Genomic DNA, 23,046 nt, shown 5'->3' on the forward strand with positions numbered 1-23,046 from the left:
TGCACAACCCTCGGCCTTCGCTTCCTCCTCCTCCTCCTCCTCCTCTCCAGCTCCCGGGGGGGACCCGACCCTCTCCTGGGGGTGCGGGTGGGCATCGTGTCCCCCCCCCCCCCGGGGGGTGTCGGGGTCCCGAGGGGGGGCACTCTCCCCTTGATACCAAAGAGGAACCTGTTCAGGACAGGCTCTGGCGTCGGCCAGAGTCTATTTTTGGGGGTGTTCGGGGGTTATTTTGTGTTGGGGGGGGGCGTGGGGTGGGGTTGGGGCGAGGATGAGGGCGTCTAATTTATTACACGTTTCTTTATTGCGAAATTGTATCATTTTATGGGTCCACAGAGAAAGAAAGTAAGAAAAAAAAAAGAACCAAAAACCAGCTTTTTATATATATATATATATATAAAAAAAATATGTTCTGAGCAGTTTCTGCCGTGTCCTGTGTCCTGCGGGGGGGGGGGGGGGGGGGGGGGGCGGGAGCGGCCGCCGGTGTACCGGGGGAGGGGGGGTGGGCGGGGGGCATCGGGGGTCGGAGGCGATTCGGTGTCCCGTGACCCCCTCTCCACGCCGGGGCTGGCCCCGCCCCCCCCGGGCGCACGTGCTGCCGCCGCGGAGCCGCCCCCCCCCTCCTCCTCCCCCCCCCCCCCCCCCCCGCTCCGGTTTCACAACCGCGGGCACCGACCGCGCCGATGTTTTCCTGCCCGGGGCCGGGCGCATGGCGCGGCCACCGGGGCCGCCGCTCCTCCTCCTCCTCCTCCTCCTCCTCCTCCTCCTCTTCGCCGCCGCCGCCGGGCGGTCCTGCGGCCCCGCCGGTGAGTGCCACCGGGGAGGGCGGGGGGGGGGGGTTGGAGCGGCGGGACACCCCTTCCCTCCCCCCCCCGCTTCCCCCCCCCCCCCGCGCTGTCCCGGCTCCGGCGTCTCTCCCGGTAGCGGCGCCCCGCGGGAGCGGAACACGGGGAGGGCGGGACACCCCCCCCCCCACCCCCACCGGTCACCGCCCGCCCCGGCGGAGCTGAGACGGACCCGGGGGGGGCGGGCGGGGTGCGGGGCAGCGCCGGGAGGGGGGGGGGCTGGGGCTGGGTGGGTGCTGGTATTGGGTATTGGGGGCTGGGTACTGGGTGCTGGGGGGGTGCTGGGTGCTGGGTGTTGTATACTGGGTGCTGGATATTGTGTACTGGGTGCTGGTACTGGATATTGTGTACTGGGTACTGGGTGGGTGCTGGATATTGCGTACTGGGTTCTGGATATTGTATACTGGGTGCTGGATGTTGGGTACTGGGTGCTGAGGGGGTGCTGGGTGTTGTATACTGGGTGCTGGATACTGGATATTTTGTGCTGGGTGCTGGATATTGTGTACTGGGTGCCGGGTACTGGGTGCCGAGGGGGTGCTGGTACTGGATATTGTGTACTGGGTGGGTGCTGGATATTGCGTACTGGGTACTGGATATTGCATACTGGGTGCTGGATGTTGGGTACTGGGTGCTGAGGGGGTGCTGGGTGCTGGATATTGTTTACTGGGTGCTGGGTACTGGGTGCCGAGGAGGTGCTGGTACTGGATATTGTGTACTGGGTACTGGGTGGGTACTGGATATTGCATACTGGGTGCTGGATGTTGGGTACTGGGTGCTGAGGGGGTGCTGGGTGTTGTATACTGGGTGCTGGGTACTGGATATTGTGTACTGGGTGCCGAGTATTGTATACTGGGTGCTGGCTGGGTGCCAGGTACTGGATATTTTGGGCTGGGTGCTGGGGTATTGTGTACTGGGTACTGGGTGGGTGCTGGGTATTGCGTACTGGGTCCTTGATGTTGGGTCCTGGGTGCTGGGTCCTGGGTGCTGGTACTGGATAGTGGGTGCTGGGTACCGGGTGTTTATTGTATAACTGGGTGCTGGATATTGTATACTGGGTGCTGGATATTGCATACTGGGTGCTGGGTAGTGGGTGCTGGATATTGCATACTGGGTGCTTGGCTGGGTGCCGGGTACTGGATATTTTGTGCCGGGTACTGGATGTTGTGCGCTGGGAACTGGATATTGTGCGCTGGGAACTGGATATTGTGCGCTGGGAACTGGATGTTGTGTGCTGGGGACTGGGTGCTGGGGACTGGGTGCTGGGTGCGTTCCCGGCAGCGGGAGCCTCAGGTCCGGGCCGGCTGCTGACCTTTGCAGCCAAGCCGGGAGAGCTGCCCCGGGTGGCCTCCCTGGCCCCAGCCCAGCCTGGCCCAGTGCCACCGGCCAGTGCGGCCACTTAACCCCTCCAGCACCGGGAACCCCCCGGGACCCCCCTGGGCACCCCCTCGCCCGCGGCTCTCCCGCAGCCCAGCCCGCCGCTCCCCACGCCGCCCACCCGGCTCCCACCGCCGGACCCCCTGCCCGTGTGCTGCGGTGGCCGTCCCCGTGGCGGTGCCGGGGGGGGGTCCGTGTGCCGGGGGGGCCGGTGCGCGGCTCGGTGGGGAATCGCTGGCTCAGCAGGAACTGCCGCTCGCTCCGGCTCGGTGCCTTCTGCAAATATTGACACCGAGCGGCCGCCGGGCGTGGGGAACAGACGGTGGGGTGTCCCCCCCCTCTGGGGACACCCGTGAGGTCTGGGGGCTCGTCCCCATCACCCCATGCCTCTGTCCTCCCCCCCCCTCCAGGGCTCTCACGGGACACTGTGCTGGGACGCCCGGGAGCGAACGTCACGTTGACCTGCTGGGACGAGGGGCCGGCGAACGTCACCGTGTCCTGGCGGGTGGAGGAGCGGGGGGCGGCAGCGGTGGGGGGGCGCAGCCGGCGGCTGGCGGAGGGCAACGTGCTGCTCCTGCAGCGGCTGCGCTACGAGGACTCGGGGCGCTACAGCTGCTACGTTGGGGGCCGCCTGCTGCGCTCCCTGCGGCTGCTGGTGGAAGGTGGGTCCGCGCCGGGGCAGGGGTTCTCCCCGCGGCATCGCCTGGTCTGGCGTCCCCCGTCCCCCAGCGCCTCCCTGCCTTGCAGAGCCCCCCGAAACTCCCCGGGTCTCCTGCTACCGGCGGAGCCACGACAAAGACGTCCTGTGCGAGTGGCCGCTGCGGGCGAAGCCGTCCCCGGGGACGAGGGCGATGCTCTGGGTGAAGCGGAGGTGAGCGCCGTCCCGGCACCTATCTGGAGCCGGGACCCTCCGGCACGGGGTGCGGGGGGCTGTCCCTCCCCATGGACCCTTTTCCCAATGCCGGCCGGGGCTGCCCCGTGCCCGGTGTGTGCCACAGCCCCAAACAAGCCGCGTCCCCGCAGGTTCGCGGCTGAGAATGCCACGGAGCAGCGGTGCCGCTACTTCTCCAAAGCGCGGAAGTTTGTTTGCCGGGTGAAAGTGCCACCCGGTGTCGAGGACACCAAACCCCTCGTGGTGTCCACGTGCGTCAACAACGGCGCCGGTGGCTCGGCCGGCGAGGACAGGATCATCACCCTCAGCAGCGTCCGTGAGTGCCGTTCCCCTCTTGCCGGGGGCCGGGGCTGGCCGTGTGGCATGGTGCCGGGCCCTGAGCCCCCCCCCACTTCCCCGGCAGTGAAACCAGACCCCCCCCTCAACGTGACGGTGGAGGCACTGGAGAAGGCGCCGCAGCGGCTGCGGGTTAACTGGTCCTACCCCTCGTCCTGGGACCCCCGCTTCTACTGGCTCCGCTTCCAGGTCCGCTACCGCCCCGAGCCCGCCCAGACCTTCACGGAGGTGAGACACCCGCCCCATCCCCGGCGTGGGGTTGTCCCCCGACCCTGGCGAGGCTGTCCCCCAACCCCACGCTGCCCCGTACCCCCTCAAGGTGGACCAGGTGACGACGACGTGGCTGGACATCCGTGACGCCTGGCGGGGGACGCGGCACGTGGTGCAGGTGCGGGCGCAGGAGGAGTTCGGCCACGGCGCGTGGAGCGAGTGGAGCCGGGAGGCAGTGGGCACCCCCTGGACAGGTAGGAGGGGGAACATGTGGCCCCGAGGCTGGGGGCGCAGCCGGGGGTCCCCCAGCCTCACACTCCCCCCTCCCCTTGCAGACCCCGGGGACCTCACCTCTGAAATGGGATCCTTCAGCTCGGAGGTAGGGCACGGCCTCAGCCCCCGGGGGGGGCACGACACGCTCCCGGCTGGGTCTCCTGTCCCCGTGAGGGACAAGGGGACATCAAGGCGGGGGGGCTGCCCCGTCCCATTGCGCCCCGCTGTCTTCTCTCGCAGTTCCCCATGGAGGATGGCACCTACTGGGTCACGTTGCCCCCCGAGCTCTTCAGGGAAAATGCTGCTGCTGACACTGATGGTGAGGAGGGGTTGGCCGTGGGGGGAGCAGGACCCCCCCGTGTCCCTCGTCCCCACAACAAGCCTGTCCCCCCCCCCCGGTCTCTGCCGCAGGGGCCGCGGTGGAAGCCAGCGCCCGCTCCATGGCATCCCCCTATGCCTTCCTGGTGGTTGGGGGGAGTCTGCTCCTGGGCATCGCCCTCTTCGTTGGCATCGTGGTGAGGTGAGTGCCCGGGGGGGGTTGGGGGGGGTGACATGACACTGGGGGGGTGGGGTGTCCACCTGCCCCCCCCTGACCTGGGACTTGCTCTCCCCTCCTGCAGGTACAGGCAGACCTGGCAGACGGGCAGGCAGCGGGGCGCCAAGCCGGAGGGGGGTGGGCAGCACGTGCTGGTGCCCCTGGGCCCCCCCAGCCCCCCGCTCAGTGACACCCCCCTGCTCTCGCCCCCCGCCCCCCCGGCCCCCGGGGCTCTCCACGTCACCAACTTGGACTATTTCTTCTCAGGGCAGTAGCCGTGGGCCGGACGCACTTGCAGGCGCCTGCGGGGCAGGCGGGGGGTCCCTGACCCTGGGGGGGGTCCCGGGGCTGGGATGTGGCACTGGGAGCAGCCCCCTTTCACCCCTCTATCCGTGGGGTGCCGAAAGCCGCCCCCGTGGAGAACCAGCCGGTGGGGGGGCCCCCATGACAGGTCCCGTGGCGGGGGGGGCAGCTCCGGGGCCGCGGCCAAGCTGGGGTGGCCGGGGGTGAAGGCGCTGGAAGCACGGCCGTGCCGGAGCGTGGGAGCGGGACCGGGTTTGGGGGTCCCACGGGGAAGGGCATAGCTCCCGCAGTGCCACGGGTGTCAGGGAAGGGGAGGGGGGGTGGGGGGGGGCTGGCTGGATCAGCCCTATCCCTCTGCCCCAGCCCCCCCCCCCCGCCCTCCCCGATTTGGGGAAACGTGGCAAAATGTGTTTCTTAAATAAATGCCTTGGGTTTGTAATGGAGTGGGTGCTTTTTTTTTTGGGGGGGGGGGAGTAACGGAGGGGTCGTTGCAGCTTCCATCCCCTGGGAGGGACACCGGGGGGTGGTGAGGTGAGGCTGGGCTGTGCCCCCCCCCCAGCCCATCCACCCTATGCCTTGCTGTGCCCCCCCCCATGGCACCGAGTGCCTCCCATGCTCTGCACCCCATATACTCTACCCCCCGCCCCATGCCATGCACCCCCAGGCTGTGCCCCCCCACATGCCAACGGCTGTCCCCCAGGCCATGCTTCCCCCCCCCATGCCATGGGGTGCCCCTGGCAGCAGCCCACCCCGCAACCGGGTTGTGCAACGCCCCGGGGAGCTGCAGCTGCACCCGGGCAGGAAACCGCAGGGCGAGGGGAGCGGGTACCCGGGCACCCTGGGGACACCGCGTTCCCCCCACCCCGGCCGGTCCCGCTCTATAAAAAGCCTGGCAGGATGCAGATGCGCGGGTGGGGGGAGCCCCTGTACCTCTATCCCTCCCCCCGAAACCGGGGTGGCTCCTGCTGGCACGAGTCTTGGGTTGAGTCACCCGCTTCCACCCTCCTGAGTGATCCCTGGGGAGATGGGGGGGGGGGGGCGAAGGGGCCAGATCCTGGGCTCAGCCCCGATGGGTCCCCGGCCCCCAAAACCTGCCCTGGTTTCGGGCAGCGCTGCAACCCCGCTGCCAGCAGAGCAGAGCCTGGCAGCCGGACCCCCCCCACCACCGCCGCCACCTCCCCGGGGCGCTGAGTGTCTCGCTGCACCCCTCGCAGCACCCACACGCCGGGCACCCACCTATCCTGGCACCCCCAGCCCTGACCCTACCCCATCCCTTCCTTCGCAGCCCCCCCACCCTGCAGCCCCATTCCCGCCCCCCCCAGCCCAGGACCACCCACCTCCTCTCAGCCAACAAGTTTATTTTACGACTTCGTTACACATCCCAATCTCGCTGTGTTTGTGTGTCCCCCCCCCCCCACACACACACACCGGGTGCCGGAGGCAGCGCCGCTGCGGGTCAGCTCCGGCACAGGGCGGGCAGGATCGGTGCCGGCAAAAAGGGCAGCGCAGCCATGCCGGAGTCCAGCGGCGGGCAGCGGCCACCCGGCAGGAGCGGGGTCCCCGCAGGGCTGGGGACGGCACCGAGGGGTCCTGTGCCGGACCCTTCCCGCGGCACGTAGCGATCGCCGGGGTCGGACCGTGCCCCGGGGCCGGGGGCGGGGATGGGGGGGGGGGTGGCGGGTCAGTCTTGGGGGGGACATTAGCGGGCGCTAATGCAGCTTGCAGTGGACGGGGTGCAGCAGGGCCATGTGCTCGGCCCCCTTGAAGGGCAGCTTCTCGGTGGAGTAGTAGTGCACGACCTCGGGGACGCTGGCGAAGACGCCGCTGGCCTGGCTGAGCGTGTACTTGTTGTCCTTGGTCTGGGCCACGATGATGTGGACGCAGCCCTGGCTGGTCCTGGATGGTCGGTGGGCGTCAGCGGTGCCGCCAGCCCCCGGCGCCCGCCCGCCCCACGGCCAGGGCCGCATCCACCCCTGTTTGTTCCCGTCCCGCTCCGATTGTTTCGGCTCCAGGGGCTCCGCTTCCTCAGGAAGGAAACGCCACCGGCGCTCCCGACAATGCGCCGGGGAGGGGGGGACGCGCCACCCACCCTCCCCACCCCAGCACCGCGCCAGGATGCCTGCGTCCCCCCGCGGGGTCGGGGGGTGCCATCCCCCGGGACATGGGTGCTGCCACCCATCAGGGCATGAACGAGCTGGGGGCTCCTGCTGCGGCATCCCTCCAGGGTGGGTCCCCCCCTACTTCTGGTGCCATTAGCCCTCCCCCCCCACCACCCCCCCCCCACCCACACAACTCCGCGGCCATTTGGCCACTCACTTGAGCGCGATGGAGTACTTGCCGCTGCCGGTCTCGCTGGTGCGCACCAGGTAGCCGGCCTCTCGGCACGCCTGCAGCCGGCTCTCCGCCTCGGCCCGCGTGATGGCCCCATGGTACCACCTGCGGAGGGGGGACACCGGGGTGGGGGGGGTAGGGGGAACGCTGAGCGGTGGCAAAGCCTCAGATGTGTTGGTTTTTGTTTGTTTTTTTTTTTCCCCCCACCCCATTTTCCCACCCCGGCTGCCGCCCGTGGCTCAGCCTCCCGACTCACGGCTGCTTTTCCAGTGCCAGGGCAGGGTCCACCCGCTCCCCCTCGCCGTGCTCGGCACCCGCCGGCTTCAGCATCTTGGGGGTCCAGCTCTTCTGGCGTAGGTGCTGCCGCGGCACCTCCTCCTTGGGACGCTCCGAGCCCTCAAACTGGACTGGGGAGGGTGTGTGGAATGACGAGATGTGAGCCCCCAAAACCTCCTCCAGTCTCATCTCTGTCCATCCCAGCACCATCGCCATCGCTCTCCCCATCCTTGACCCCTTCACCATACCTGTCCCAGTCCCCATCTAGGCCAAACCCCCTGCCCTGGGCAGGGCCACCTCCCCCCAGCCCAGGGTGCTCCCAGCCCCGTCCAACCCGGCCTTGAACCCCTCCAGGGATGGGGCAGCCACAGCTTCTCGGGGCACCCTGCGCCAGGGGCTCACCACCCTCAGCATGACAAATGTCATCCTTATATCTACCCTGAATCCACCTTCTTTTCATTCGAAACCATCCCCCCCCCCTCTTGTCCTATCATTACAGGCCCTACTAAAGTCTGTTCCCATCTGTGTCCCCATCCCCATCCTTGTCCCCATCCCCATCCTTGTCCCCATCCCCATCCGTATCCCTATCCCCATCCTTGTCCCCAACCCCATCCTTTTCCCCATCCCCATCCCCATCCCCATCCCCATCCCCATCCTTGCCCCTGTCCCCATCCCCATCCGTATGCCCATCCCCATCCTTGTCCCTGTCCCTGTCCCCATCCCCATCCATGTCCCCGTCCCTACCTGACAGTGCTTTGACGATCTGCTCCTTCTTCCACTCCCAGGGCTGCTCGTACTCGCCCGCCGGGCGCTCGTCGTTCTCGGGCAGGCGCCCATCCCCAGTCCTCGTCCTGCGCTCCGGGGTCCCCCCGGCCACCCCCTCCCCGGGCTCATAGGGGGTGTCGTAGAGCTGTGGTCCCTTCCCTGCCGTCTCCTTGCCTCCTGGCCGCTTGGCCGGCTCTGGCTTGCCGCCCCCCTCCCCGGGCTCGCCAGGACCGTCCAGCAGTAAGATGGCTTTGACCAGGGGGTCCTTGGAGCCCCGACGGCGGATTTCTGCAGGGAAAAGGGATGGTGGGTGAGGCAGGGGGCTGTGTGTCCCCTGAGATCCCCCCACTCCCAACGCCTGCCCTTGGGGAGGGATGCGCACCAGGGACCCCCCCCCCCCCCCCCCTCCCTGTGCCGGGGACGCCCCGTTGGGAAGCGGCTCGGGAGGAGCCGGAGCAGGAAGGGGACCCATTCCCGTGGCGCCTGTCCCGCTGTCGCCGCCCCAAAGCTGCTGGCGCCGTGGACATGCCAGCGGGGCGGCAGGATGCTACACCCCACCATGGAGCTCAGCCCCACAGGAGACCACCCTGGGGAGGAAGGGGGGGGGGGGGCGGGGGGGGGGGGGTATTGGGGTTCAGACCACCCCCACCATCCCCCCCGGCCCCCCGCTTTATCCCCCGGCGCCGGGCTCCGCCAAACAGCCCGGGCTGCCCCGCACGGAAAAAAACCATCAGCAGCAAATCTTTTATTTCCAGCTTCCGGCCGAGTCAGTTCCTGTTGTTTTGGCCAGCTGGGCGGCCGCCGCGCCGGCCAGGGGGTCGCTGGCTGGGGGGCACGGCGGCGGGGGGACCCTCAGGGGTGCTGTATTCCCATCCTCCCACTTCCCCCCCCCCACTCCATCCCGCCCCGGGACAGCTGAGTGGCATCGAGGGCTTTGTGCCGGCCCCGCGCAGCCGTCGGGCGATGGCAGCGGGTCACGGCACCGGGCGAGGGGCCGACGGGCACGGGTCAGCGTCCGGCCTCGCGCCCGCTCCTTATCTGGCCCCGCGCAGCCGCAGGAAGCGGCGAGTGGCTTTCCTGTTCCCGGAGCCTCCCGCGCCCGGGGCGGCTCCGAGGGTTGGCCGCCTGCTCCCGGTTGGGAAGCGGTGCCAACCGCGCTGTTGCGGCACGGCGCGGCACGTACCTGTGATCATCTGCTGGGCGTCGTAGGGCTCCATGTAGCCGTCGTTCTCCCCCAGGCGCTCGGCATCCCGCTGCCCCTTGGTGCGCTTGGCGTCGTAGGGGTCGGCGTAGTCCTCCAGGATGATGACCTGGGGAGGGGATGACCGCCGGAGGAGGGGATGACCACCGGGGGGTCCCAGTGGGTGTGCGAGGGGGGTGGCGGTGATGCCACCGGCACAGAGCTAGGCAGGGGACAGGGACACTGGGGTCCACGAGGGAGGGCGGAATGGCCACTCAACATGGGGTGGACAGAGCCATGCCGCAAGCCCACGAGGGTGCACCCGGTGGCACCTTTGGGTGGGGGCAGCACCCACCCCTGTGCACCCCTGGGGGGGCTTGGGGACCCTTTCAGGTGACACCCCACCCCCCCACCCGCCTGGCTCCCGGCCACCCCGGAGCTGTGTGGGGGCGAAAGTCCGGCTTCCCAGAAAAGCTTTACGTCAGCCTTTGTTTAACCAGCGGCCGAGTGCCGGGGTCAGGGTGGGATGGGACACGGCAGGACACGGTGAGGGGGCCCCGGCGAGCGCTCCCCCCCCACACCCCCCCACCCCTCCCCTCCAGCAGATGAAGGGCGGTCGGGGATGAAGGGTGCTTTGAACGGGATTTGAAGGCAGCAGAGCCCGGCGCGATGAAAGGCCGGGGTTAGCCGGGCTAATGAGCCGGAGGCCGAAGCGGTTAAAGCTGTCGGTGCGGTACGCTCCCCCCCAGCCCCCCTCCCAGTCCCCCCCCTTACCGTCTCTGTCTTGGGGGTCTTCCCCTTGTCCTGCTCGGGGGCAGGCAGGCCGGCAGGCGGGGGGGCAGGGTATCCTTTCCCGTTCTTCTCGTGAGCCTCCACCTTGATGAGGCGGTTGATGTAGGTGCCGCAGGATTTGGGGGGTCCCTCCGGCGCACCCCCCTCCGCTCGCGAGTTCTTCCGCATCTTCCCGGTGGCGGCCTGGAGCAGACCCTGCAGGTTGTCCCGCGACAGCCGACCACCCCCCTCTTTGCCACCCCCCGGGCTGCCCCGGCAGCCCCCCAGCTCGGCGGCCGAATTCTTGCGGCTCTTGCCCAGGCTACCACTGCCCGGCCGAGCCCTCTCCGAAACCGTCTTCAGGTTGGAGGGGAACTCCTTGAACCATTTGGCCGCCATGGGGCCGGGGAGGGACAGGGTGCCACAGCCCCCCCGGGGCTCCTCGACGCCCCACGGCCGCCCTGCCGGCTCAGGGCCGGCTCAGCCGGGGGGCACGGGGCAGCCCGGCTCCCCCCAGCCCTGGGAGCGGGACCCTCGGTGGCCGGGGGCCAGCCCGGGAGAGGGGATGCGGGCAGGGGGTCCGGGGCCTTCGCCCCCGGTGTGGGCAGGGGGCTCCAGGCGGCCTTCGCCCCCGGGGGGACGGCTGGCAGGTCCCCAGGGGTACCGGTTCCCACGTCCCGGAGAGGGGACCGCGTCTCCCCGGGGGTCCCTGGCCCCGGGGAAGGGTCCCGCGGGGGGCTGATGTCTCTGCTCCAGCGATGGGACGAGTCGGGGGGTCTCGCCGGGCGTCTGGGGGGATCCGGCCGGGACAGCCCCGGGGCGGCTCCGAGGGTCTTCTGCCCCCGGGGAAGGGGCCCGGGGGGTCTCTCCGTGCTCCGGGGGGTCCGGCTGGGGCCGGGCAGCCTGGGGGTCCCGTCGCGGCTCCTCGGTGGGGCCCGTCTCCGGGGGCGGCGGGGCTGCGGGGAGGGGGTCAGGCCGGCCCGGGGGGCCCCATGCGGCGGCGGCGGGACGGGACGGGACGGGACGGAGCCGGAGGGGCCGGAGGGGGCGGTGGGGCCGACGCTCCCCGCCCAGATCCGGAGGGGGCGGCCCCGGGGGACGGCGCGGCACCGGCCGGGCGGGCGGCCACCGGCCCCGGCAGCCTCGGGGAGCACCGGGCCGGGCTTCCCCGGGCCGGGGTCACCATCCGACGGCTGCCGAGGGCTGAGCGGTCCCCCGAGAGCGGCGGGGCAGGGGGGGGAGGTGTGGGGTGTGAGCCCGACCCGGTGGGGTTGGGAGACCTCAGGACCCTGTCCGGCTGATGGGACGAAGGGGGCTTGACACCCCCCACCTCCCCCCGACAGCCCCCGTGCACAGCCCTCCATGCACAGACTCCCACCATCCCGCACAAGACCCTCTGCACGGCCCTTCATGCGCTGACCCCCATGTATGGACCCCCCCAACACCCTGGCACAGCCCCCCCCACCCCCACACACAGCCCGACGGGGCGAGGGCACGGCCCCGGTGCGTTTCGTTGCCGCCGTCGCTGTGGTTCACACCGCACCGCCGAAGACCTACTTCTGCCGGTTGTACCGAGACTTTGCCGGAAAACCCCAGGCGAGCCCTGCGATTTGGCTTCCTGCCGGGGTGCCGGCGGGGGGGGGGGGGGCCCTCACTGACCCATTTGCAATATCACAACAAAAAGTGATGGGGACGGTGGTTTTGCAGGTAAAAACGCCCTCCCCAGGATGGGGCTGCCCTGGTTTGGGGCAGAACGTGGGTTCCTCCTGTTTGCAGTGGCTGGAGAATGTCCCCACGGACCAGTCAGCTCCGACCATGGGGGGGTCCTGCTGCTGTGAGGGGGCACTGGGAGAACAGACCCTGACCCGGCAGGGATGGCTGGTCCCCAGCACCGTGCTTCCCCCCCGTCCCGGGTGCAGGGAGGTGCCGGGGCGCCGGGCAGCCTCGAGCAACGGCACAGGGTTGCCGGCAGCACCGTAGGAAGTGGCGACAATTTCCTCGACGGCACTGCCGGGCAGGATGCGCCTCGCGGTGCCGAGGCGCCGCTGTTAGGCTGGCGCCCGAACTGGTGGTGGGATTTTGGCTGGCTTCAGCTTCGCCTTCTTGAGGCCAAGGAAAACTCCCTGTCTCCACCTGTAAACTTGGGTGGTAGCTTAATGTGAAAGGTGCTGCTTCGTTTCCTTTCCTTGACAGATTTAAATCCTCCCTTAATCTTTCCGGGCACCTCACCAGCAGGACAGACAGGCAGCCGGCACCATCTCGGTGGCTTTGTGCCGTGGTGGCGTTCCCGGCGGCGTGCCATCCGCGCATCTCCTTCGGGAAGTCTCTCCCCGTCCCCATCCCCTGCCAGCTCCCGCAGGGGAAGGCTGTGGGAACGATGACAGATGGCACCACACGCCTGCTTCCCCGAGAAGCCAAAACAAGAGCCGAGCCGGCGCGGTGGTGACAAGCGCTGAGCCCGTCCCGGAGCAGGATGGATCCTGACACCCGGGCGGGTGAGAACAGACGGGATGGGCAGGCGCCTGCCAGACGCCAGCGCCTGCGGTTCCCACCGCGCTTCCAGCCTCAACGCCCGCCAGGTCGGCTTCCCACCGGCGGAGGCTCCTGTTCAACTCTCCCGCTCATCCCGGCCCAGAAAGCCACCGGGATTTGAGAGCGCACGTGCCATGAGCTCTCCCAACCAACTCAGCGTACCCCAACCCATCCCCATGGCTGGGGGCGGCGGGCGCAGCCCCCACCTCACCAAACAGCAACACCACAAGCTTTTTAAACCTTCGTTAAACCGGCTTCACCCCCCCTCCCCAGCAGGTTCCTCAGTGCTAATTGAGCTGACGAGGGGAGCAGAGCATGGCTGCCTCTGTCCCCCCAGCACCGGGAGCAGGGCTGGGGAGGGCCCAGGACCCCGCCGGGTGCTGGTGTGGGGCAGAGGAGCAGAGCACAGGGCACGGTTGGCTGCTCAGCGTCGCAAATCCTCCAGTCCTTCAGCACAGCACTTCAAAATAGTCCCCGGCTGAGTCCAGAGCCGCTCCTGCAGCATCAGTAATCCCTCTCCTACAGCATCTTTTCATTCCAAGGCTCGGAGCAGGACAGTGCCTGAAGAGGGGAACAGCTGCTGGAGGAGATAATGGACTTCTGAGGCCCTTTGATTTTCTAATAACTTTTATTCAAACACAGTGAATTAATACTGATGGTCCGGCTTTGACACCAATGAGTCAGCTATGCCCTCCAGCCGAGGACACAGCACCAAAAGTTAAAGAGGAGCTCAAATCACCCAAATCTCCTTCCAGCAGCCTCAGGCCAGAGCAGGGGGGATCCCGAGCACGGAACAGGGATTGAAGCAACAGGACACAGCAGCAACAACGCCTTCCAGCAAGGGCTTGGCTTCAGCCCCAAGCTGAGCAGGAAAGATGGCTTGAAGGAGGAAAAAGAAAATAAAGCCCTACAGAAGCGGGTCACTTGCTGCAGGAGCAAGTCCTGGGCAGGGATGAGAGCAGCGATCGCACCCAGTACTCCCCTTTCATCAGCAGTTTTCATCCACAGCGCAGCCATTACGAGGACCTTCCCCTTCCACACGGGGCGAAGAGCTACAGCTCCGGGTTTGTCACAGCTGAACCTCTGCTCATTTCTTCCTGCTTGGCATGACAGGACGCAGAAAAGTCCGGGGTGAGAGCTGGGAGCCCTGGAATCTTCCCCTCTCCACGACCAGAGGCGTAAGTTCGCAGTTTATAGAAAGAAAAGTCTGTTCTTGCTCCCTCGTTGCCCAAAAAAGAAGGGTTTTCTTCTTCCACAGCAGCTGTTCCAGCATGGCTTGTGTCTGGGGGCTTCGCAGCCAACCCCAGGAGGTCTGGGCCGTTCCTGTGCCCCCACCTCCAGCGCAGCCCCTCAGCTCCATCCAGCGCCCGCTGCAGCACCGGGGCTGGAGCTGCAGAGGGGCACGGCAGCTGCAAAGGGCTTTGTTCCCGCTGCTGCCGGTGCAGAGTACCGTCCACTTGGAGAAAAAAAAAAAAACAAAAAAAAAAAACAAACCAAAAAAAAAAAAAATAGTCAGACCAGCATCTTCAAATTAACAAACTGTAATTTTTCTCCAAAGATACATTTTCCATACACATCCATCATACACTGTAACAAAAAAAAGCAGTGTACATGAAATAAGAAAATAAATTAAATCCATAGCATAGGTAAGGAGGACGCTCTAGACTGGAGTAGAGTCGAAAGTTTCCAGCGATACAAGAGGCTCAAAAGTTCGTTTTAACAAGAATGCCTGCTAGCAAGTGCCCAGCAAGTGTTTTAGGTCAGTCCAACTGCTTAAACAGTTTTATTTAGAGTTTTTAACAGCCATTATTGTCCTGCAACAGGCAGAGCTATTACATCCTGGGAGAAAGCCGAGAGGCATCGTTAAGATCCAAGTAGAGCATCCAGAAGATAATCAGATTGGTCCTCCGGCATCCGCGCTAGCCATCCTCCTTGGGCGGTGTGTACCAGCCTGAAACAAGAAGAGAGATCCCTGAGGGACGGAGGCTGCACGGGGAATGCTGATCCACACCTGGAAACACACAGCTGGAAAAGCAGCAGCGCAAGCATGCCAAGTCCCACTTCCAAAGGGCCACGTCTCGCATATTACTGGGACACTTTCGATCCGGGTTACTCCCCGACATCACCCCACGATGATGTGCTGTCTAGTTACAGCCAAAGGAGCCCCGCACGGGCCAGCGAGGAAGGGCAGAGGGATGCTGCAGCCACGCATGTGGCTTTAGACAGCACCTGCCGTTGCCCAGTGCCACCTCACTCCAGGTAATCTCTGCACTCGGGGCAGAAAAAACCCTCAAGCAGCTCGTCTGGATGCTCAGCCTACAGCACCTCGGACTAGCAAGGGGAAAGGCAGTCCCTCTCCCTCAGCCCTTACCATTTTTCTCGTGGATTTGAACCAGGGACTTGTAGGACTGCTGTGCTCTTGTCAGGCTGTACTGATTCTGCAAGGGAAGCCAAGGCGACCGTCAGTCCGGCTGGAACCCAGTGCGAGCCACCCCACACGCCTTCCCGCTGCGAACCGCGCTGCCACAGAGCCGGTTGTCTGCTCATCCTCCTCCACCACCCCACTACCAACCGCTCCTCAAGTTCTCTCACGCTGACCGGGCCCTACCTTATTAGCTCCAAACTGTACTCGCGCTTTCCCTTTCACCAGAGTTGCGCTAATCTGCATAATCACCGACTCGATGGAGTAGGCGCTGCTCCAGCCCTGAGGGACAGAGCACAACGCAGTGAGGCCAGCGCAGACAGGACACCCACCCGGGGGCTGTGCCCCCCCCCCCCCCAGCAAAGAAAGGGCCTCCCCCAGCCTGGCACAGGCATCGCAAAGCCACGTCAGGCAGCTGCCAGCCAGGATTCCGCTGCCAGCAGGAATACAGAGCACGACAGGCAGCAGCAGCTGCCTAAGACGACGGTGGCAGCCTTTGAGCCCCGCGTAGCGGCCGGTACCCACCTGTTTTGTAAGTAGCTCCATGCAGATGGCACCGCCACCTAGAACATACCTTGGGGAAGGAATCGGGCAAAGTTATGTCAGAGACGGACATAGCCTCACCCACCCGCTGCTCCAGAGATAAGCACTTTTCTTGGGGTAGATCTCAGACAGAAAAAATCCACACACATACAAAAAAAAAAAAAAAAAATCCACCACCCCGTCTACGCTTCTCGGGAGAGCGACTGCAAACTGGTATCGGGGAGATCATGGAACGGCGCAGCGCTCAGTAAACCCTTAGTGAAAACTGCTGCAGGAAGCAGCGCTGGAGACCACAGAGAAGCTGAGACAGACAAAGTTACTTACCCCCCTGACAGCACCGGGGACACGACTCTTACGAACGGTGGATCAAAAGGAAAGTTATCCTGGAAGAAGAGAAGGGAAGCAAAGCCATTGAGGAACGTCTTCTCTGACGACCCACTGCTGCAGGCATATCTTGAAGAGGGGCAGGTACGGGAAGCCTTACTTTAAAGGAGAAGTTTAGGAGGATGAAATCTGTTCCTTCTTTCTCTTTAAGGATCTGGAGATCATTGTGCAAAGCGCTATCCTCATCAACCCTGCCGAAGGAAAACCCCGGAGGGTCAGAGTCAAGGTCGTGCACCTCAAGTCAGTCGCGCTCACTGCTACCGAACCCCAGAGCTACTGTACCTGCACAACCGGGCCGCCACGTGGGCCCGCAGGTTCTCACCCAGAAGGCAGTGACAGCACAAGCTGTCAGCATTCTGCTCCCGGTTTGCAAAGAAGACCATCACACCCTTTTTGCATGCCGCCAGCTTAAAAATAAAGACTGCCTGGCCCAAGGGAAAGGCAGCACTGGTCGCTGGTGTCTGGAGGGTGTAAAAGCTCAGGGTTTTGTCTGATGCACCTCTTCCAGGACTCTCAGAACAGCAGACAGACTTGCAGAGCCCTCAGATTATCTCATCTTTCTCTGGAGATGTCATCTCCTTTCTGATGTGGAGACAGCAAGCACGCTGCCTGAGAGAGGCTAACCCAAGGTCTGTCGGGTGCTCCCCTGCCCTGCTCACTTCCCCTCTGGCTCACGGGGACATTTTGGTCCCACCACCAAGATCCACCACAGTTGCGTGATCCCAAGCTATGCCACCTACTTCAGGAGTTTGACGTTCCAATCGTACAGGCTGTCATTCACTAGTTCAACTGCATAGTATCCTGCAAGGCAGAGAAGAAGCACGTCACTACGGCAGAGAGAGAACTGGGGGTTGAGCCACCACCCAGATTTCAAACCCCCTTGGCCCTGCCGCACCGCCCCAGCCTGGCACAGAACCCCCCCCAAAAGCAGCACTTATCCAGAAGGACTGTCCCGACGGCATCAGTTTTCCTACAACTGCTCTTTCCCCAAGTCCTTGAGCTCAGGAAAGGGGTAGAAGCACCATCACCCTCAAAGCCGGATAATCCTCCCACCCACAGCAGGCTCCTCGCTTCCATCCAGCACAGGATCGGAGACGGTAAGGCAGTTTTGCTTGCTCTTGACAGAGCCGCAACAACCGAAGGCGGAGCAGAGGAGACCCCCTCCTCAGCTGAGCAGAGCAGAACAACTCTACAGTGCCACCCAGAACGATGAGGAAAACCCCAGCATGAAGATCGGGGCAGCCGCCCCCCTCCCTCGAGCCTCCCTGCTGTACTTACCGCCCTTGAAACTTGGTGATCGGTAAATATCCCTGAGCTCCTTCATTAGCCGGTCGGTGGCCTGCACAGACCCAGACACTGCACCCTACGAAGAATTTGGGAGGAGGGAAGTTGCATTATTATGCTTGCGCCCACCTCGGCCGTTGCTCTACAAAGCCAACACCCAAGCCAGAATTCCCGTCTGGCCTCTAAACCAGACCTTACTGTGTCCCTCACCTCTCAGTCTTCCCCTTTTCCCCCTGCAGCAACTTCCCTTGCCCCCAGTATGCCACCCCAGGCAGTGCAGCTCCTGGCCTCTGTGCCCTCTCAACTGCGTAAGAATCTCAGCCCAGGAGTATAAAAGCACAACCCACCAGCCACCTCCACAACCCAAAGCGAGATGCAGCTCCTGGGAGCACAGATCTCACTGCAGGAAGGCTGCCCCACGTAGCACCGATGGCTTGGGGACACCTGAGGCCCCCACTTACTTCCCCGAGCTGCAGAGGCAGTTCACAGACTTCTCTGCATCAGCCAGGCCAGCTCCTGAGAGCCGCTGCTGTACCTTTGGCCAGAGACGGCCCCTTTGCTTTAGGGCCAGCAGGTGCCTCCACTGCTCTCGCCCTTGGGTCCCTCTGCTTCCCCAAACCGCCCGCCCGCCGGGTGACACGTACATTTAAGTAATCTTGCCTCTGGTTCTTTTTTATTTTCTCTAAAATGGCCAGGTTTTCCTTCCCAATGCCTTCATCCTCTGTCTTCTTCCCATCTGCCGGCTCTTCCTCTTTCATTTCATAGTGGTCCAAGTCCTCAGTGTCCTGGGAAGGGGAGAGGTGAGCTAGTAGGAGATGCACCTTCGCTCCTCCCTCTCCTCCCTGCTCTGAGTACCGCAGACTGAAGCTGCCCTGAACCAGGAAGGATTCCCGGTGCAACTCTCCCTCCCCAGAAGTCCCAAGCCCTGATCCAAGGCACAAACAGGATGGAAGACACAAAGTCTGGGCACACTCAGTGAAGGAGTTTTAAGTCCTGGGCCCCCACCACCCTCCCATGACAAAGCCAGCAGGCAGAGCGGCACACTTCTCTTTCCAGAATTAAACTGGGCTCATACAAGCTCTTTGTTCACTGGATTCTTCCCTGCCAAGTCTCACGCCTGTTTATAATTAGCCATTAATCTTATGTATGCTCCTGAACGAGCCCCACGTAACTGAAGGGCACTGCATTTCGGCAGGCACGTGGCTCAGGCAGCCCCGTGCCACGTTTCTGGGCAGCTGGAACAAAGCGCAGAGACTCGGCGCAGTGCTGCTGGGCTGCCTTGTTCCCTCTTCACCAACCCAACACGAACACAGGTGGCCAGCAGCACAAGAAGAAGAGATCCTCACACACGAAGTTCAGTGGCATGGCACATTTTCCCCCCTCAAAAAGAGGTGGCGTTTCACAGCGTGTCTGGAGGCTCTTTGTAGATCAGCTCAGCTCTTCACTGCACAGCACGCCCCCGATGCTCTCCCTAACCCCAGCAGAGGCTGTGCCCCTCAGCCCTTTCCACAACACTCCTCAGGCTGATGTGTGCAAGACCCCGATGTTAATAACCAGTAAAAACCAGTTGCAGCAATCTGGGGCCACTGCAGAGATCTCTCCCCATGCACAGGGTTTAGCTACCTGGAAGCTGCCTGCAACTGGCTGTGGGTATCCACAGCTCCAGCGCTGGTATTAAATCCTCTGAACAAGCGTTTACTTCGGCCTCTCCAGGCTAGCTGCTGCTATTCTGGATGAGCAACATTTTTGGAAGGGCTTTGACATTTTTAGACTGTCACACAGGAAAACAGATCCTCCTAGAAAAATCCCTCGAGTGGATTAACCTGCATAATGCACCTCTGCACCAGGGCATGGCTCTGCTGCTCTGCTCTTCCGACACAGCCCAACAAATCCAACTGCAAGAAACCTTTGCTCTAAGCCAGAGCATCGTCCCCGCGCAGCAACGCACGGCGTTAGCAGAAAGCAGGAGGGGGAACACTCAGTTCCCGAGGACTTCTTTTCCAGCCCACAGGAGCGTGAGGACTCACACATCACAAATTTGCCACAAAGCAGCAAGTTTGCAGATACACAAGGTTATGCTGGTACCAGTTTAAGCCTCCTCATTTTTCTCCCGGGACCCTAGCAAAGGCCGGCCTTGATTTAGCAAGCTATTAACTTTGCTAAAACCCCAACAACTGCTAGGCGTGCTGCTGCTAAGTGACCTGCCCCCAAGTTCTGCGGAGCTGCTGACTCGGTGCCCATGACTCTCACACCCCAGGAGAAGTGTGCGAGGCATCGCTAAACGTCACCATGGAGATTCAAGATTATTCCACCCACTTCTAGAGATCTCTAAACCGCAAACCAAACAACCGAAGCCTGTGGGTTTTGCAGCATGATATTCTCAGCCTGCAGTGAAGTATGGCTGCCTCCGCCGCTCCTGCCAATTAGCTCGCTCACACACTCAGCCATCCTACCTAATCCTCTCTGCGGGAGTCCCATTTTCGCGGTGTGATTTCCCCACCAGCAATGGCAACCCGGAAATCCCATCACTCGTGAGTAAACTTCAGGCTCTAGAGCACAGCAACGTAAGCAGAGAGAGAAATTGTCCAAGGGGCCCCATTCTCAGCTCGTCTGCACACCTTCGGAGGCCACAGCTACGTCTCTCAGCTGCTGCAGTCCCTGTGGTTTGTGAACACATCACTCCCATCCTTGGCTCAGGACCTGGGTCCCCAGCAGCAAAACGCTGAGAACAATCTCACCTTTAAGTGAAACAGCGGGCTCTTCCCTGTCTGGACTCCACGAGCTCCCCCCAGACATGATCCCTGTTCCCTTGCACCTTTCAGTGGGCATCTCCCTGTGCTCAGCTCTCCAGTATACTTCCTCATACAGGGAGGCGGCACTTACCTCTGGCATTTCTTCATCTTCCTCTTCAGAGGACACCTCTTCCTGTGTGCTCTGCAGGGACAAAAGGAGAGAGACGAAGATCGCACCGTCAGCTTCCCAGAGCAACGCTCTCCGGCCTTCCCAGATACTTCTGAGGCAAGGTTAAACAGGGATTTACAAGCAGAACCAAGTTAAAAGCAAAGTGAAGCCAAAAACCTTTATAGGAAACTACAGCAGAGCAACGAAACAGTACTGAGGGCCAACGGAGCAGGCTGGCATCGCCCAGGACAGGAATCCACCTGCTGTGTTCCTCTTTCTGGGGTTAGAAAGCCTCAGCCTCTAAAGCAAACTCCAGGGAACTTGGTTTTTTGAGCTTAGAAAGTCTCTACCTGAGTCACTCACCGGTTCTGCCGGCAGAGGCTGGTCCAACATTTCAACATCTGGATGCTGGGGGAGGTTGTAGAGTTTGCACAGGTCAGAGATTATTCGCTTCAGGTGCTGCAAAAGCTGTGCGGAGACCAGACAAGCGTCAGAGAAGTGCAGAGACCCACACGCCAAGCTAAGCCTCAGCCATCCTCAGCGCTGCAGGGAGCCAGCGAAGGCCCAGCAGCCACTCCTTCCCGCTCCAAGCAGTGGCAGACACTGGGGCAAAATCACACCCCAGCATCAAACTCAAGATAAGTCAGAGCTGCTCATCCCGAACTTCCCAAACCCTTACGAGGCCAAACGTGCTGCGAGGGATTTTACCTTCCCAAAGCAGCCAGTCTCTTTGCTTCCCCTCTCCCCAGGCAGCGCGCTCTTACCAGCGTGTTTCCTTTCCTGACTTCCACCAGCCTCTCCAGGATAGCTGCCAGGTTTGGATCGTCCGACTCCACAGACCATATTGGGGGAACAGCTGGATAAGACTCCTGGGGAGAAGGAGAAGGTGGTGTTTGAGCTGCTGCAACTTCCTCTGTCCCACTGATGCAGCCGGCAGGGAACAGAGTGGCGAGCCAGGCAAGACAGGGAGCTGCAGCCCTGCATCTCCTGCAATGGATCCCTCCAGAGTGCAGAGATCGGAAGAATGGCCTGTGAACCACTGCATCCAGGCTAATCCCAGGGCTGAAGGCAAACCAAACCCCCGCTCCAACTGTGCCAGTCTGCCTCAGCTCTGCACCGCTTCCCCCCAGCCTGGGGGAGCGGGGTGGAATAGGGAGGGTGGTGATGTTGTGGCCACCCCTTTGGTCGTGGGAAAGCAGTTTAAGGCAGGACACCAAGGGTATTTAACGCCTCCTGTGGGGCCTCGCCAGCTCTGGACCAGAAAATGCTGGAGGAGAAGCATCAGGGTCAGAGACCAAGTAGGTGCCTTTGATCCAGGCCAAAATCGCTGACAGCCTCTGCCAACGCTCCCGAGTCACGCCACTGGAAAATCCCAGACAGCGTCTGCACCGGGGGCTTTCTGTGCTCTGCTGCTCCTCGCCTGGAGCCGCAACATCAGCTGCCCCTTGCCATGGGAAACGGGACCTGCACCCCACGGCAAACTGACCTGGAACAAGGGTCCCCATAAAATCTGGGCAAGGATGAGCCAGAGAGGACGTGAAGAGCCTGATGCTGATGCCACGGGTATCTGTCCTCGAGGCACTGCTGGTCAGGGCCACCCCGAAACCCCCCACCCCCCAAAAATCCACCCTGGGGAGGCGCAGAGCCTGGGACAGGGGAAGAAGGAGCACACTGCGCCTCCCAGCCCTGCCTGCGCCCGCCGGTGGAGGGTGAAGCTCCCGGGTTCGTTCTTCTTAACAGTGAGGGGAGCCCCAGGGTCCGAGCAACCTGTTCACATGGGCACCGGGAGGAAAGGGGGGCGGAGGCCGCTCTCCCCGCGGCCCCCCCCTCCCCGTGCCTCGGAGCCGGCCCCGGGCCCAGCTCACCCAACAGTCGGCAGCGCCAGCCCCCACCAGCTCCCCGGGCCGGAGTGGCCCCTCGGTCCCAGGGCCGCCCCCGCAGCCAGGGCCCATCGCAGCGGGCCGGTGTGTCCCCCCCCCCTCGCCTCCCCCGGGGCCTCACCGTGATGTTGCAGTGGATGCGGACGGGCCCCGGCGGCGGCCCTCGAGAGGCGGAGGCACCGGCACGGGCCCCGGCCCCCGGGACGAACTCGCAGCTGATCTCGTCGGGGCAGGCGCTGCCGATGCGGAACCGCTCGTGGCCCCGGTGGAAGATGGACTCGAGCAGCCGCAGCTCCCGCCTCAGGAGCCGCCCGGCGGAGGCCGCCGCCACCTCGGCCCCGCTCCGCCCGGGCCCCCCCGCCGCCGCCTGCGCCCCCGCCGCCTCCTCCGCCCCCGCCCGCTGCATCTTCCCATGGAGGGACCCGCTCCGCCGCCGCCGCCGCCGCCGCAGCCCCCGGAGCCGGCCCAAGATGGCGGCGGGACGGCCCCGCTCTCCGGAAGTGACCCCTCCCGCCAACACCGGAAGGGGCGGGGACGAACCGCCGGAAAACGCTCGCCAGCCGGGTGGGGGCGCTCCGCGAAGCCGGAAGTGACGTCAGTGAGGCGCCGCAGAACGTGAAAGGGGCGGGGCGAGCCCCTGCCCGGTAGCCCCGCCCCTGCTCGGGAGGGGTCACGGGGGGGTCACAAGGGGGCGGGGGGGGGGAACCGGGGGGAGGGCGGAACCGGGCGGGGGTGGAACGGGTGGGGGGTGTCTGGGGGCCTGAGCCCCCCTTCCCGGTGTGTTCCGTGGCCCGGGAGCTGCCCCCCGCCCGCTCCGGGTCTCGCTGGCACCGTGCGGGGAGCGGCGGGGGCCGGGTCCCGGTGGAGCGGAGCGGAGCGGAGGAGGAGGAGGAGGAGGAGGAGGAGGAGGAGGAGGAAGGGGGGTTGGGGCAGCCCGGTGCCGGGGCGGGGTCAGGGCGGCCCCGGGGCCGGTGACGGCGGCGGAGCGGAGAGCGCGGGGCGGCCCCGGCGC

General features: G+C 64.2%; 3 protein-coding genes across 3 annotated transcripts; 1 reads left to right on the forward strand and 2 right to left on the reverse strand.

Moving 5' to 3' along the window:
- The first annotated feature begins 674 nt into the window (after nt 1–674).
- On the forward strand, nt 675–5,184 carry IL6R (interleukin 6 receptor). The gene is made up of 10 exons (XM_082496129.1): nt 675–803; nt 2,627–2,878; nt 2,964–3,087; nt 3,240–3,424; nt 3,512–3,672; nt 3,764–3,908; nt 3,990–4,033; nt 4,168–4,246; nt 4,339–4,447; nt 4,548–5,184. Exons 1-10 carry the CDS (start codon nt 707–709, stop codon nt 4,735–4,737), a joined length of 1,386 nt encoding a protein of 461 aa, XP_082352255.1. The 5' UTR covers nt 675–706; the 3' UTR covers nt 4,738–5,184.
- Nucleotides 5,185–6,112: 928 nt separating this feature from the next.
- Nucleotides 6,113–10,637, reverse strand: SHE (Src homology 2 domain containing E). Its single transcript, XM_082496208.1, has 6 exons — nt 10,092–10,637; nt 9,321–9,447; nt 8,117–8,425; nt 7,353–7,503; nt 7,082–7,201; nt 6,113–6,661 (listed from the first exon to the last, which is right to left on the reverse strand). Exons 1-6 carry the CDS (start codon nt 10,485–10,487, stop codon nt 6,475–6,477), a joined length of 1,290 nt encoding a protein of 429 aa, XP_082352334.1. The 5' UTR covers nt 10,488–10,637; the 3' UTR covers nt 6,113–6,474.
- A 2,519-nt stretch (nt 10,638–13,156) lies between these two features.
- UBE2Q1 (ubiquitin conjugating enzyme E2 Q1) lies at nt 13,157–22,440 on the reverse strand (the record flags this gene model as incomplete). Its single annotated transcript, XM_082496005.1, has 13 exons — nt 13,157–14,571; nt 14,992–15,058; nt 15,229–15,324; nt 15,568–15,616; nt 15,910–15,968; nt 16,070–16,160; nt 16,710–16,770; nt 17,248–17,332; nt 17,898–18,038; nt 20,137–20,187; nt 20,518–20,622; nt 20,919–21,023; nt 22,156–22,440. 13 exons carry the CDS (start codon nt 22,438–22,440, stop codon nt 14,540–14,542), a joined length of 1,227 nt encoding a protein of 408 aa, XP_082352131.1. The 3' UTR covers nt 13,157–14,539.
- Nucleotides 22,441–23,046: the final 606 nt, after the last annotated feature.

This window comes from Vanellus vanellus (genome assembly GCF_965231255.1).
Source record: "Vanellus vanellus genome assembly, chromosome: 27".
Taxonomy (NCBI): domain Eukaryota; kingdom Metazoa; phylum Chordata; class Aves; order Charadriiformes; family Charadriidae; genus Vanellus; species Vanellus vanellus.

What these genes read in the sequence shown, in the direction of transcription:
- IL6R (XM_082496129.1), top strand. Translation starts at nt 707, where the DNA reads ATGGCGCGGCCACCGGGGCCGCCGCTCCTCCTCCTCCTCCTCCTCCTC. An exon ending in CCTGCGGCTGCTGGTGGAAG is followed by an intron (nt 2,879 to 2,963) that starts GTGGGTCCGCGC and finishes CCTGCCTTGCAG; the next exon opens with AGCCCCCCGAAACTCCCCGG. An exon ending in CATCACCCTCAGCAGCGTCC is followed by an intron (nt 3,425 to 3,511) that starts GTGAGTGCCGTT and finishes CTTCCCCGGCAG; the next exon opens with TGAAACCAGACCCCCCCCTC.
- SHE (XM_082496208.1), bottom strand. Translation starts at nt 10,487, where the DNA reads ATGGCGGCCAAATGGTTCAAGGAGTTCCCCTCCAACCTGAAGACGGTT. An exon ending in CGCCCAGCAGATGATCACAG is followed by an intron (nt 8,426 to 9,320) that starts GTACGTGCCGCG and finishes TTTTCCCTGCAG; the next exon opens with AAATCCGCCGTCGGGGCTCC. An exon ending in CTGGCACTGGAAAAGCAGCC is followed by an intron (nt 7,202 to 7,352) that starts GTGAGTCGGGAG and finishes CCCCCTCCGCAG; the next exon opens with GTGGTACCATGGGGCCATCA.